The sequence below is a fragment of the Engystomops pustulosus genome, chromosome 8 (assembly GCF_040894005.1).
Source record: "Engystomops pustulosus chromosome 8, aEngPut4.maternal, whole genome shotgun sequence".
In the NCBI taxonomy this organism is placed as follows: Eukaryota; Metazoa; Chordata; class Amphibia; order Anura; family Leptodactylidae; genus Engystomops; species Engystomops pustulosus.
In genome coordinates, this window is record NC_092418.1 from 71,587,905 (window position 1) to 71,602,279 (window position 14,375).

At 41.4% G+C, this 14,375-nt stretch overlaps 1 protein-coding gene across 4 annotated transcripts in view; it reads right to left on the reverse strand.

Moving 5' to 3' along the window:
• The window catches only part of LOC140075369 (queuosine 5'-phosphate N-glycosylase/hydrolase-like), a 15,726-nt gene continuing 1,351 nt past the window's right edge, over positions 1-14,375 (reverse strand). For 3 of the 4 annotated variants that reach the window (XM_072121163.1, XM_072121165.1, XM_072121166.1), the window contains exons 2-5: positions 10,946-11,298; positions 7,460-7,719; positions 5,624-5,819; positions 1-1,489 (exon numbers count right to left, since the gene is read on the reverse strand). In XM_072121163.1, the coding sequence (XP_071977264.1) occupies positions 1,257-1,489; positions 5,624-5,819; positions 7,460-7,719; positions 10,946-11,282 (1,026 nt within the window). In that variant the 5' untranslated portion in view covers positions 11,283-11,298 and the 3' untranslated portion in view covers positions 1-1,256. Of the gene's footprint in view, positions 1,490-5,623; positions 5,820-7,459; positions 7,720-10,945; positions 11,299-13,304; positions 13,694-14,375 lie in introns of those variants that run through there. The other variant, XM_072121164.1, reaches the window with a different exon arrangement.

The window sequence follows — 14,375 nt, forward strand, 5'->3', positions numbered from 1 at the left end:
TACTATTTTATTATTTTATTCAACCATCAAAATTCAGTACAAATTTCAGAAAGAAACAGAGAATATGCAGAGAAGGTGTTTTACAAGTGGACAACATGACAAAGTCAGAAAATCTCATGCACACTGGTAGTACGTAGACATAATATAATGTCCATAATCTGCTATGGAGCCCAAAATCTATGAAGGTTAGGCAACAAAGGAAAAGGTGACAAAGTCTTCTCAATTATGGAGAAGCTATCACATGCACTAACTGTGCCACTGTACATGGTCCAAACACAGGGCATCCAGATCCCTTCACTTTGGTGGTTGTGAGGGTAGTCTAATAAGTTGGGATCGGAGAGCAATACACTGCTGGAAGCTGCACGGGTTGCACAAGCATACTCAATGCATTCAAGAGGGCTAAACTTTTTTTTTTTTTTTTAAACCAGGATTTTTTTTTTAAGTTTTCCACAATACAATGGGTGAAACAGACGAGGGCTAGCCTTAAAGAGGCCCTATCAAGAGGATTTGAGAAACTAAACCACCCACAAGTGTTTATGGATCAGTGGTTTAGTGTGCCAAATAGTCCCTCTGCTGCCGCTACCAAACAAAAAATATATATATATATATAAACAGGGTTTAGTGTCCCAAATCCCCTCGACAGGTTCTCTTTATGCAGTGTACGCCCTGTGTTATTGATACGGTCACCACTCAAGAAGGCACTTGCCTTTATGGCCTAGACACCTAAAGCTTGCTCTGCTAATCATTCACTTGGCCCTAAACCAAGTGGAAAGGCTGTACCGTGTTTTCCCCAGCACCAGATGGCTGCCTTAGCCCTGTGCCAACCCGGAGGGTGAAATTAGATATTCAAGAGAGAATACGCCCACTAATATATGTTATAATCTTCATAGATGCCTTTCTATAAGCACCGTTATCCATTGTAATTGGTCCAAATCTACTGACCAGCATCACAAGCAGATTAAACTTCACAAGACAATCTTGTAGATTCTAAAATGGCCCAGAATTTTACATGTAGAATAAAAGATGAAATAACAGCATTTCCCGAAATGCAATAAAAAAAGATCAACAGAACATCCTTTTTTCCTTCTTCACGCTACACAGACCATCAATATGGCCAGGTCCACAAAATGAAATCTGTGGATGGAGACTAATAGATCTCAAGTTACACGTACTCCTCTGCTACAAGATGCAATTAAGCGTCAAATCAATTAACAACTGCATTACTTCAGGCAGATTAAGTGCCAAGCATAGTCAGGTTAATAGTAGATACACCTAACTCTGTGGAAAGGAACTTCCTTGATTGCCTCCCGATAATCCCGGGCATAATCCCAAAGGAAATGATCAATCAAGACAGGATTGATTTCGTTGCTCATTTTCTCTCCTTTCTTCTCAAATAATTGGCGCAGGTGGTCACAGACCAGTTCAACCGCCCAAATGGAGCAACCCCGGATCTCCATCTCTTCACGATCTCTATTTTTGAAAAGCCAACCTACAAGTCAAACATATGCAAGTATGACTATTTGTAAAGATCCTGGTCACCCACTAACAAATGGGGGAACACTATTCAATGGTAAGTGATGTGAAGTGTATTCATCATTAGTAATAATAATCTTTGTTGAATGCTACGGAATTTGATGGCACTATATAGACAAACTCTGTAATGTGTAGTTTAATGTGGAGTAACTGTTTCTTCTCATTATGTGCCCTGCATTCAGTACTAGTACTACATCTACATCAGTAGCTGCTGTCACTCACTCCTCCCTCTACATAAACTTCTATGTAATCTGTCACCTAAATGACATTGCATATAATCTGATACTTCAAAACCAAACATGTTCCATGTCTACCAGAAATGTGGATCATCTAATATTTGTCTACCAATACCCCCTAAAGATAACCTGGAAAAAAGTGAGACAGGCCAAAATTCCAAGAAAATAGCTTCTGTTTTATAGAAACAGTGCCACAGATTATGCCTCGCACCTTAATTAAATGACTATATCTCTGGATAAGCTTAAAGGGTATTCCCATCTGGGCATTCACATTTATTAAATTCATTTGCCACATGTAAACATTTCTTCAATTGGATGTTAATAAAAAAAAATGTTCCTGTGTGAAAATAATTTCTTATAAACATAACCATGTTGTCTCCTAGAAACGAGATAGCTTCCTCGGATACGACCACCTCACATTTTGGTGGCAGTGGCCAGACTTGCCCTATTGAGCTCTGCCTGACCGCCTGGATCCAGGGATCATTACTACAGGACGGCTGTGGGACATGCAGTATCTCCCGGACATTTCATATATAAAAATCTTTTGTGTCTTTGTGCAATAACTCCAACAGAGGTGGCCGTATCCAGGGACACAGTTGTGTTTCTAAGGGACCATATGACTACATTTATGTAAAATGATCTTTTATCATTTTTTTTGTAATAACATCTACCGTATATACTCGAGTATAAGCCGAGGCCCATAATTTTACCACCAAAAACTGGAAAAACCTATTGACTCGAGTATAAGCCGAGTATACAGCCAACCAGCCCCCTATAGTATACAGCTTGCCCCCAGTAGTATACAGCTAGCCCCATGTAGTATACAGCTTGCCCCCAGTAGTATACAGCCACCTCAGCCTGCCCCCAGTAGTATACAGCCACCTCAGCCTGCCCCCAGTAGTATACAGCCACCTCAGCCTGCCCCCAGTAGTATACAGCCACCTCAGCCTGCCCCCAGTAGTATACAGCATCCCCCAGAAGTATACAGCACTGCCCCTAGTAGTTTACAGCACTGCCCCCAGTAGTATACAGCCACCTCAGCCTGCCCCCAGTAGTACACAGCACCCCAGCCTGTCCCGTGTAGTATACAGCCCAGCCCAGCCCAGCCCAGCCTGCCCCGTGTAGTATACAGCCCAGCCCGCCCCGTGCAGTATACAGCCCAGCCCGCCCCGTGCAGTATACAGCCCAGCCCAGCCCAGCCCGCCCCGTGTAGTATACGGCCACCCCAGCATAAAAAACAAAAAAACTTATATACTCACCCTCAGGTGGCCCCGATGTGCAGCGCTGCTCCCCCGATGTCCGCGCCGCTTGTCTTCAGGCTTCTGCGTCCGTCTTCCTTCTTCTGCGGGGCGTCGCCATTGATCTCTCCCGGGCCGGCGTCTAGTATGACGCGCCGCTGCTGGCGTCCGGGGGAAAAACAATGGCGGCGCCCTACAGAAGACGGGCGCGGATGCCTGAAGACAAGCCGCGCGGACATCGGGGGAGCAGCGCTGCGCATCGGGGCCACCGGAGGGTGAGTATATAATTTTTTTTTAAAGTAGTTTTTCAACACATTTTTGTGCTGAAAAACTCGGCTTATACACGAGTATATACGGTAATTGAAGAAATGTTTATATATGGCAGATTAATGAAACTGAATGTGAATGCCCAGACGAGAATAACTGTTTGAATTTGTATCCCAGCCCCCGAGACTTCAGGGGGTTCTTGGCAGGGAGCCAGGTACGTTGGTATAATGATGATAATAGCTGATGTACACATGCCACAAACATGACAAATGCACATATGCTTTTATCATATTATGGGCTTTTGGAACATGCTATTAGTGTAAAATAGTGTGGTTCCCTTAAAGCTGGTCTGCAGCATAAGCCGTGACCTGTGGAAATGAGTGAAGCCGTTTTGTGAAGAAAGCAGTGTTAATTTTTCCATTCTAGACAACCCCCTTAAGGGCCAGCATATGTTAGGCCTAAATGGCCAAGTACTTTTTTCCTGTTTATTTATAGTCTCCTTCCAAAAGTCATTAATAATTCAGCTCTATGTCACTGCAGCCATATGAGGTCTAGTTTCCTGTTACTAGAGCTCCATTTTAACATTAATAAACCTCAATTTGTTGTGCTTTAACCTTAAGTTGTTCATGGTGCAGAATAAATAAATAATACCTTTCAGTAACTCACACACATGAAAGAAAGACAGAAAAGCTGATGAAGGCAAGATGAAGCGCTAGATAAAAAACGCATCCCCTTCAGTCACCCTCTCCTGTCGTGTATGCCATTTAGATGATTTAATAAGAAAGAAGTTTTAAAGAAGTGGTGAGTGCCAACTTTTTTTCTTCTCTGACTAATCCTGCACATGCTGAAGTATTCAGACTTGAACTTTTCCTGTTACAAGTTTGAGCAAAACCTTCACAAACATAAGGCTGCCTCGTCACCTGCTTAGAGTGAACATACTTTGTCTTCACTACACTCTTCATGTGAAGGTCTTCAATAGTGCCCCTCTATACCCCTAAACCCTTCCATAGAAAAGCTTGAGTTTCAATCTGGCTAGAATGCGTTTAAGGCTACATTTACACTGCTGTAGCCCGCTGTACCGTAGCATGGCGGGCACACGGCGGCGCCAGGGAGAGGAGGAGGGGGTGAATGCTGCATGCTGGGAAAAGAGAGCGTGTCCTATATCTTTTCACAGGGTACGGAGCGGTACAGTGCTCCAGTAGAAGTTATAGGACAGTGGTGGCAAACCTATGAGCAAGTGTACAGTTGCCTCCTATGTGTCACTGCCTGCCGCTTTGTTCTCTCCACTCCGTCTCACAGATTCAGACTGTAGTACAGGAAGACGGAGGGGACAGGGATTCAGGAGCTGGTGGGAAAGTGGAGCAGAAGTGCAGTCCCTGTGCACAGGGGATGGGAGGTCGGGTAGCGAATATGTTGTATGGGTCTGTAGAAATCTCACAGGCAGCAGCTAAAATGTTACATCAATAAATACTTGTTCAATGCCTCCACCCTACAACACACTATTTGCCCCATAGAACGCCTGCTAAAAAAGGTTTCAAACCCCACAGTGCTCCTGCTACTCTTCTTTTCGGATTTGAGGCTGCGTTCACAAATTGCGTTTTAATACACATTTCAAACGCAACAGGAAGCAGCTTGTCCCAATTGCATCTGTGATTCCACTGAAATGCAAGTGACTGGTAAAGAGTAACAGGTAATAGGTGTTTTTGCCTTGTTTACACGCAAAACAGGTATTTCTCCTTCCTTCAGTGGAAATGCCCATGTGATTAGGCCCAGCCACTCCCTGTTGTATTTTAATAGTGTTCCTTAATGCAATGCAAATCCAATTCAGAGGCTGTAGGGCGGGTATTTCCCCAATCGGATATTAATTTCCCCCGAAACGCATCCTATCAGGTGAAGCCCCTTCCCATTTTAAACTGCTTTGCAATGTGAACATGTGATTGCAGCCTTAGAGGGAAAAAGAAAGGGGGCACTAAACTGGTGTAGCAGAATCATTGGTGATATAGTCATTTACATGGTGGCCTTTGCCTTCACAATGTTAATCACTGTATGACAGTAACATTTACCATTGTATAGCAGTAATATGGCACTTTGCCATAGATAAGTGGTTTTAATTTCGTATAACTGATGAGATTAATTATTTAGAGAACTAAATAAAAGTTAAACATTTGTGGTCAGTGGGTTCATTTGTTGCCCTTAGGAAATGAAAGAACAACCCGTTTAGTCGCTCAAACTGCACGGAACCGTAAAAAGACAGACGTTTTTGAGGCTTTTGAAAACTGGCATAGCGAGCTGAATAAATTCCTCCTACCTTCTTATGGTTCCCTTTGAAAGAGCACACAGTATACAAACCTTCTTTCAGTTTTTTCAGTAGCTCTTCAGAATATCTCATCGCACCAAAATGGACAAGGGCTTGGGGAATCCTGTAGTCGGCAAACATGGTTATTTTCTCGATATCATGGAAGCAGCCATCATTCTGTCCTTCTAATACTCCCCAGAGGTCTCCTACCAGAATCTGTGCGCGCTTGTAGAAGGCCACCGTCTGACCCTAAAAGTGGAGAGTACCAAGATGCTGATACACAATGTCATCAAACAGAGGCGCTGTGCATAAACCAGAAGGCACTAGAGTGAAGAGACAGCTAGAAAAAAGCCATTTATTGTATACAAGTTAGCAGGGATTTTATGGAGTGCACCCAGGAGGAAACGTGTAAATTAAGATGGAGCTGATGCTTCTCATCAAACTCAATTATTTGCCTCACTCTTCTTATTCCTAAAACCACCCCAGTGAAAATGAGCCTGACACCCCTGCTATAATCTGTGGAGTGCTTTAATAAAGAAGGCAAAAATCAAGGAATCAGCAGAATGTACAATGTTACCGCCAATAACATCTGTAGTAAAACCATGGCACTGAACCAATGAGATAAAAGCATACAATTTACTTCAATCAATAAGTAACAGGAGGGTTAAAGAGAACAGGTGGCTATTGACAATTCCACAGGAAGCATGGGATTATTAGATGTGTTAAAGGCATCTAGTGACCATTATTTTTGTGTTTTTTTAAGTAGAAGCAGGACTATGAAAACTGCATGTATAGCCCAGGATTGTAGCTGACACAGTGTGCACTGAAGTGCAGTGCTGTTACATCTACGCACAGGGAATATACAGCTGCCCTCACTGCTTGACAGTCTTGTGGGACTGAGCTCTGCTTTTTGGACAGATACTACTGAGGTGATGTGAGCGTCTGTCTGCAAAAAATACAGAAGAAAAGGCTTCTTTCAAGTCGGCCATAAACATTAATGTCCGCTGAACTTTTGAATTTCTATGGTATCATAACTTTCAGAATTTACACAGATGTGTTGGTGTTAGAGAAGTATCAGATGGTTAAAATTCAACATTTCGTGTTGCCAGAGATGACTTACAGAGGCTTTCTCCTGTCAGGAATGAAGTGCAGCCCAGCATGCATGTCTACAGGATGAGGTAGTGAGCTTGTGCACAGACATAGGCTTCAGTGAAACAAGTTTTTATATTTTTTTGTAGTTCTTAATAGTATGACACTTTGGTGCACCTTTCGGCACACTTGCAAACTAGTCACACTTGCTAGCTAGTTCCTGCTAAGTTTTTTTAGGCACATTTAAATATTAGAGGATGGAGACATGCTTTAAGCCCAATCTGCTTTGTATATATACCGTGCAGCAGAAAACACAGGATAGAAAATTAGACTTCATCCTGTTGGAGAAAAAAAATTATATGCTCCAAAGAGGCCACTCGAGGTAATGGCAGCCATCCCCAGCCTTCGCTAAAGGTACATTGTGGGTGTTCCATAAGTGATGTAACTGTCCATATAAGGAGACACTTTGACTATTGGCAGCATTAAATCACTGCCTACTGCTGATGTGCATCCTCCTCCCACTTTCTGGGGGATGTATTCCACGGTTTGGCCATATCATGGGCTAGTCTGCTGCCCATCATTCTAAGGATATTTGGGGAATCCTCCCAACAGGCACTTACAACAGAGGCAACAAGGCCTACATAATATGATATATGAAGTTGAACCTCTATAAAGACACCAACTTCATATAAGACCACTTTTCAGTGCAGTTCTTGGTGGTCATCTGAAATAGGCATTCAAATTTGTTACAGACAACCTGGCCTAGATGAGACATCTTCTCATAGAGAAGCGTTTGTTACCTGGAAGACTCCTTCATCTCTGTAGGATGGGAAGTTCTCCACCACCAGATGCATTAGCTTCACAGCACTTCTCTCACTCATTTTAACACAGTTTACAAAAGAACCTCCAAATTTGTCCAAGAGAATCTTTCCAGTCTGATGAAGGATCTCCAGACGTTCCTCAATCATTGGGATAGGAAAATCCGAGTCGCTACGAAATACATGCTTTAGCTGCTCCATGGTTATGTTTGAATAATAAGAGGCACTGGTGAGGGGTATGCCTAAAGAAAAAAAGACATTAGAAAAATGATTTCTGGGAGTCCTTACATTATGCAGAAATATGATGAAAGGACTTCATATCTGCTGGTCCGACTGCAGAGCTGGTATTGAAACAGTTAAAACAGCGTTGGCACTGAAATCTGCAAGTTGTGCAGTCCATCGGATCAAGCCGACATACAGCAGTGTTGCAGTCTTGAGGCTGCGTTCACACGTGGCGTTTGTCTTGCGTTTAGAAATGCACCTGTGGGCGGTGTTTGGCCCAATCACATATCTTTTTCCAAAGAAACACATGCGATCAGTAGCGAGCGTCCACCGTTCTGCATTTAAACAATAAAAAACAGTGGGTGCTTGTAACGGATCACATTCATTTCCATGGAAACTCAGAGTGGGGAAAAAAGTATTTAGTCAGCCACAAATTGTGCAAGTTCTCCCACTTAAGAAAGATGAGAGAGGCCTATAATTAACACCATAGGTAGGCCTCAACTATGAGAGACAAAATGTGAAAACAAATCCAGGAATTCACATTGTATGATTTTTAAAGAATGTATTTGCAAATTATGGTGGAAAGTACTGTATATACTCGAGTATAAGCCGACCCATGTATAAGCCGAGACCCCTAATTTCAACACAAAAAACTGGGAAAACCTATTGACTCGAGTATAAGCCGAGGGTGGGAAATGCAATGTTACAGCCTCCCAGTATATAGTATGGCAGTATATGATAGGATCGATCAGACAACCTAGGGTTAAAGTACCCTAGGGAGTCTGAAAAATAGTATAAATAAAAAAATAAAATAAATAAATAATAATAAAAAAACCTAAAATTTCAAATCACCCCCTTTCCCTAGAACTGACATAAATATAAATAAACAGTAAAAATCATAAACACATTAGGTATCGACGCGTCCGAACATGCCCGATCAAAATATGATAACGGTTTTTCAATGCGTTTAACCCCGTAACGGAAAATAGCGCCCAAAGGCACTTTTTTTGCCATTTTGAAAAATATAAAAAAAATCTATAAAAAGTGATCAAAAGGTCGTACAGTCCTAAAAAGGATATCATTGAAGATATTATCAAATTTTGCAAAAAATGACACCACCCACAGCTCCGTACACCAAAGTATAAAAAAGTTATTAGCGCCAGAAGTTGGCAAAAATAAACAAAAAATTTTTTGTAAATACTGACAAAATACTCACAAAAGGGTGACCCCTGAGGAAGCCTGCTTGTACAGGCGATACGCGTGGGGAATCTTTCCTCCAGCTCCCTCCCTGATTGCACTATGCACTTTAGGTAACTATTTTCATTATTTCCTTCATGGTCAAGCTACTTGAATTTATATTGTTTTTCACATGTTTGTACTTTGAATATGTCAGTATTTACCTTATATACTCGAGTATAAGCCTAGTTTTTCAGCACAAAAAAATGTGCTGAAAAACCCAAACTCGGCTTATACTCGAGTCAAAAAAATAAATCAAAACTCACCTTTCCGGCGTCCCCCTTAGATCTTCTGTGCGATCCATCCGCTACAATGGTATTGTTGTGCTGCACAACAGGGGGTTATATACACTGGGGCAGAGCCTATCAGGCTATATACACTGGGGCAGGGGCTGGCAGGCTATATACACTGGGGCAGGGGCTGGCAGGCTATATACTGGGGAGGCTGTGACCAATGCATTTCCCACCCCCGGCTTATACTCGAGTCAATAGATTTTCCCATTTTTTTTGTGGTAAAATTAGGGGCCTCGGCTTATACTCGAGTATATACGGTAACTGTTGGTAGTCTTGAGCCAAACCAGGTTCCATATCCTGGCATGTATACTTTACTTATCTATTTTCCTGCATTGAGCTCATGGCTGGTTGCTGGACCTTAGCACATATAGTGCTTTTTAATTGTTTTTATGCACTTTTGGACTTAATAAAGATTTTCATATTATTTACATACATCCTGTCTTGCTTTTGTGATTTACTTTAGTGTAAAAACTACAAAAATGCTTAAGGAATGATATAATTTTTCTGGTTAGCCAATAAAGTTATCATTCCTTAAAGGGGTATTCTCATCTGTCCATTCACATTCAGTTTCATTAATCTGCCATATATAAACATTTCTTCAATTGGATGTTATTAAAAAAAATGTTCCTGTGTGAAGAAAATTTCTCATTAAAGTAGCTATGTTGTCCCTTAGAAACGAGATAGCTTCCTAGGTTACGACCACGTCACACTCCAGGAGCAGTGGCCAGACATGCGCTATTCAGTACTGCCTGACCACCTGGCTTCAGCAATCATTACTACAGGACGGCTGCGGAACACGCAGTAACTCCCGGACATTTCATGTACAAAAACTTTTTGTTTATTTGTTCAATCCCTCCAGCAGAAGTGGTCGTATCTAGGGACACAGTCTTGTTTCTAAGGGACCATATTACTACACTTATGAGAAATTATCTTCACACAGGAACATTTTTTTTAATAACATCTAATTGAAGAAATGTTTATATATGGTAGATTAATTAATCTGGATGTGAATGCCCAGACGGGAATACTCCTTTAAGCATTTTTGTAGTTTTTACACAAAAGTATTTACATCAGATTTTTGACCTCATTTGTTCTGAAGTTTATGTTTGCTTGGGAGAAGAGAAGTACTCTCACAGGATCGTGCACTTGGAGTTTTGAGCAGCTTCGTGACTACTAAGCACTTCACACATGCTTCCATTGCAGATTACAGTATTACAATGAGGGAAATCTAACAGAAAGGACTCGTGGATGTTGCCCTTTGTACATTAAATTAAACAAAAATAACATCTTTCATAGTGACTTTCTGGCTTGTTGGCTGCTACACTTATCTGCTCCAGGTGCAAGTCACATTATTGCAACCAGTAATGGCCTATTATTACCTATTTTATCAGACCAAGCTCAAACATCATTATAAATGATAAACAGAGGCTGAGTGCACAAGAAGAGAATTGGGCCAACTAAACAACCGGGTTTCACTATCAAATAATAAAGTGTGTGGTATCACATGTGATTTTACAGCCAACCACATATGAAGGAATCTTCTTTACCTATGCCCCCAAAACAGCAACACACCTGTCCATACAGTTCAGCCCCATTTACTAGTGCAGAGAGGAGCTTCAACAGAGGCAACCAATAAGCTGAAGGAATATTCACCATAAATATGTCACCAGGAACATAAAATACAGGTTCATGAAGGCACCATTAGTTGTGTACCAACCTTCATCCAAGGCTCTGTTCATAGCGGCACACAATGACCAGTAGCCACTGTACTCCTTCCCTTTGTACTTCACCAAAAACTTTTTCTCTTCATTTTCAGACCAGAAGGAAAAGTTTAAAGTGTCTGCAAAAAACACCCAATTCACAGCATCTTCCCCAGAGTCCTGTGGATTCAGCTCATGAAGAGATTTCCATCCTTTCAGAGTGATCTCCTTCCGTCCAATCTTCTCAAGGAGTTTCTCAGCGAGGGAGCGAACCCCATTCAGGTCTACAAACACATCCTTGCTGTTCTCTGTGATGAACTTGCCGGCATCTCTGGGTGAAAGAGGAGCTGCCATTCTGTGCTCTGATCACCTATTTAATAAGAGAAAGGTCATTATAACATTAGATAATGGGGGGTGCAAACTTACCAACTGACGCTACATTTTAACACACACCCCTTTAGTAATCTGTGAATTATATTAATGTATGATGCAAAGAGTCCTTTCTTCCCTGTTGTAATCATGATCGTGATCTGTGGGCAAGCCAGGAATTTATCATATAACACCATGAATCCTGTCCTCTGCATTGTGGTTAGTTTAGCAAAATCTGGTCAGCGCACATCAGTGATTCACTGACCAAATGGTCGTGTGCTGCTGGCCTAAAGTTGTACTGAATATTAAAATAATAATAATAAAAAAAATCTATATTTAGTGCCTCCTGCAATAAACATACTGTCAAGTCCATCAGCGGCATATTAGATTGTAAATTGCTAAGACTACCAAAGAATAAACATTACAGGGCAGTCAGGTGTGGAAGGTTAAGTCTACCCAGAGTAATGACAATTAACATTCCATCAGTTATCTTTTGGAGCATTATAATTCATTCACACTGTGCTGATAACTTCCTGTTGTGCAACTCACAAATTATTCACTTTAATCTGTTTTTAAGGCCGCCATACACCTACTTGCACATACTCCGTGTATGTGATTTTTATAAACAGCTCCCATTCCTGACTGCAACTTTAGTGGATATCTTTGGTTCTGTGGCACCTAGAAACCCAATCCATGCACAATATTTAAGATTTTCCTCTTTAATATGACACCTGAAGTGTGTTTCTCAGTGCCACAGTTCTAAAGACATAGCTGTTTGAAGTGAGCCTCCTCCAGCCTGCCTACTGAGAGCACAAATAGAAGAAGCTTCAGGGAGACAGACATTTCCTCCATATCTGTTTCCCCTTGCTTTCCCCATACATGTCTGCCGCACTCTTCACTAGCTACTCCCAGGGGCCTAGGGACACTGCATACAGAAAGGTAAACTTTGATCTAACTTATCTTTTTTTTGGAAAAAGACAGTTTTACTATAAAAACACTTTGGCAATGTGTACATTATTCTCTATGGCAGTGGTTCTCAACCTGTGGGTCGCGACCCCGGCGGGGGTCGAACGACCAAAACATAGGGGTCGCCTAAAGACTTCGCCACTACGATTTTATCACGTTGTTAGCGAGAATCCAATACTCTTGTACATGGCTTGGGGTCACAGCAACATGAGGAACTGTATTGCGGAGTCACAGCATTACAAAGGTTGAGAACCACTGCTCTATGGGGACCTAAAAAAGGTCTCATGATGACAGGTTCCCTTAAATAATAATTAATGGCCGAAAGAAATAGGCACGAGGTGCTGTAGCCAGCCAAGCACTGTGCTCACCAATTTCTGACACCCCGATACTATTGAGTGGACAGGTCTGCACATGCCTACACGGCAGCCTTAATTGGCAAAGTCTCCATAAGAACTCTTACTCCCTGGCCGTAGTCTAATGCCTCTCACTCAGCCAAACCAGTTCCCTACAGTACACTGTACTGAAGAGATGCAACCACATCAACACAGTGCTGTCTTCCCACAGTTGGGAATCTGTTCTTTGCGTAATAAATATATTTGGTTTGGTTTTAATCTCACATCATGTCATAGGGCTATCTGAAAGCTATGCTTTATGTCATGGGAGGTGTGGTTTCCTTACTCCATCCTGGAAAACTTACTGACATATTTTCCCAGAATCCCCTAGTGGGATGTCAATGGCTATAAATCTCAACACGCCTACAAGGCAGACTTTTAATACCCTAGTGATGTTTACACAAAAAACATAATTTTTAGTCAGTTCTATTGCTAATTATTTGTTGGTCAATGTAGGATTCCAGAGTGTGGGTGGGCACTAGATGAGCAGACAAAAAGACACTTCATGTGATGTGAGATACTGTGTGCCAACAATGTGCTAAGAGAATCAGGGTACAGGTTTATCTACATTTTTATCTACACATAGAAAAAAAAGAGGAGCCAGACCACAGTCATGAGACGGATAGAAGACGAAATGACTCGGACTCACCAAGTCAGCAATGCTATGTCACTCCCTTCCCTAGGATCTAGACCTTATTTTGTTTGTAGTTCTGCTACCGCAGAATGAATTTAAACTTGGGCGAACATCCGTTTTTGATGAGGAGCGATCAGAACGCCAGGCAGACGTGGTTACCGAGGAAATCATTCAAAAAGTCCACGACATGATACTCGGCAAACGAAAAACGAAAGAGCGCGAAGTAGCAGAGGCCATAGGCCATAGGTGTATCGTCCGGAACGGCAATTAACCCCTATTTTGGCCTTTAGGACGCGGCCCCATTTTTCAAATCTGCCCTGTGTCACTATAAGTGATTATAGCTTTGGATCACTATGAGATATCCTGGTAATTTTGAGATTGTTTTCTCTTGACACATTGTACTTCAAATTAGTTTAAAAATTTGGATGATATCTTTCGTGTTTAGTTATGAAAAAAAAATAAATTTGGCAAAAATTTTTAAAAACTCTTTATTTTCAAAGTTCCAAATTCTCTACTTTTGATGCAGATAGTCATAGCACCCAAATAAATTTGTAACTTACATTTCCAAAATGTCTGCTTTATGTTGGATGGTTTTTTAAGATTCCACGTATTTTACTAGAATGTTATAAGTCGCAGAATTTAGGTAGCATTTTTCACATTTTTTGTAAAATCACCAAAACCCGTATTTAGATGGACCTGCTCAACTTTTAATTGACTGTGAGAGGCCTAAATACTAGCTAGACTCATAAATTACCCCATTATAGAACCTACACCCCTCATCATATGAAAAAGCACCTTTAAGAAGTTTGTTTAACCCTTTAGGTGTTTTATCGGGGTTAAAACAAAATGGAGGTGCAGTCTACAAATTGGCGTGCTATCCAGAGCAGATTTGCATTGTCAAATTGTACAATTTTTTTTCTTATATTTTATTTAGACCTATAGGGGTTTATTTCTTTTGCCACATAATTTTGGGGCAACTATAGGTAATTGGTGAGATTTTATTACAGGGGGAAACTCAATTGTCAGTGAATGAGGCAGCCTCCACAATCTTATTGTGTGCCAGATAAATCATGCTGGGTGACGTAC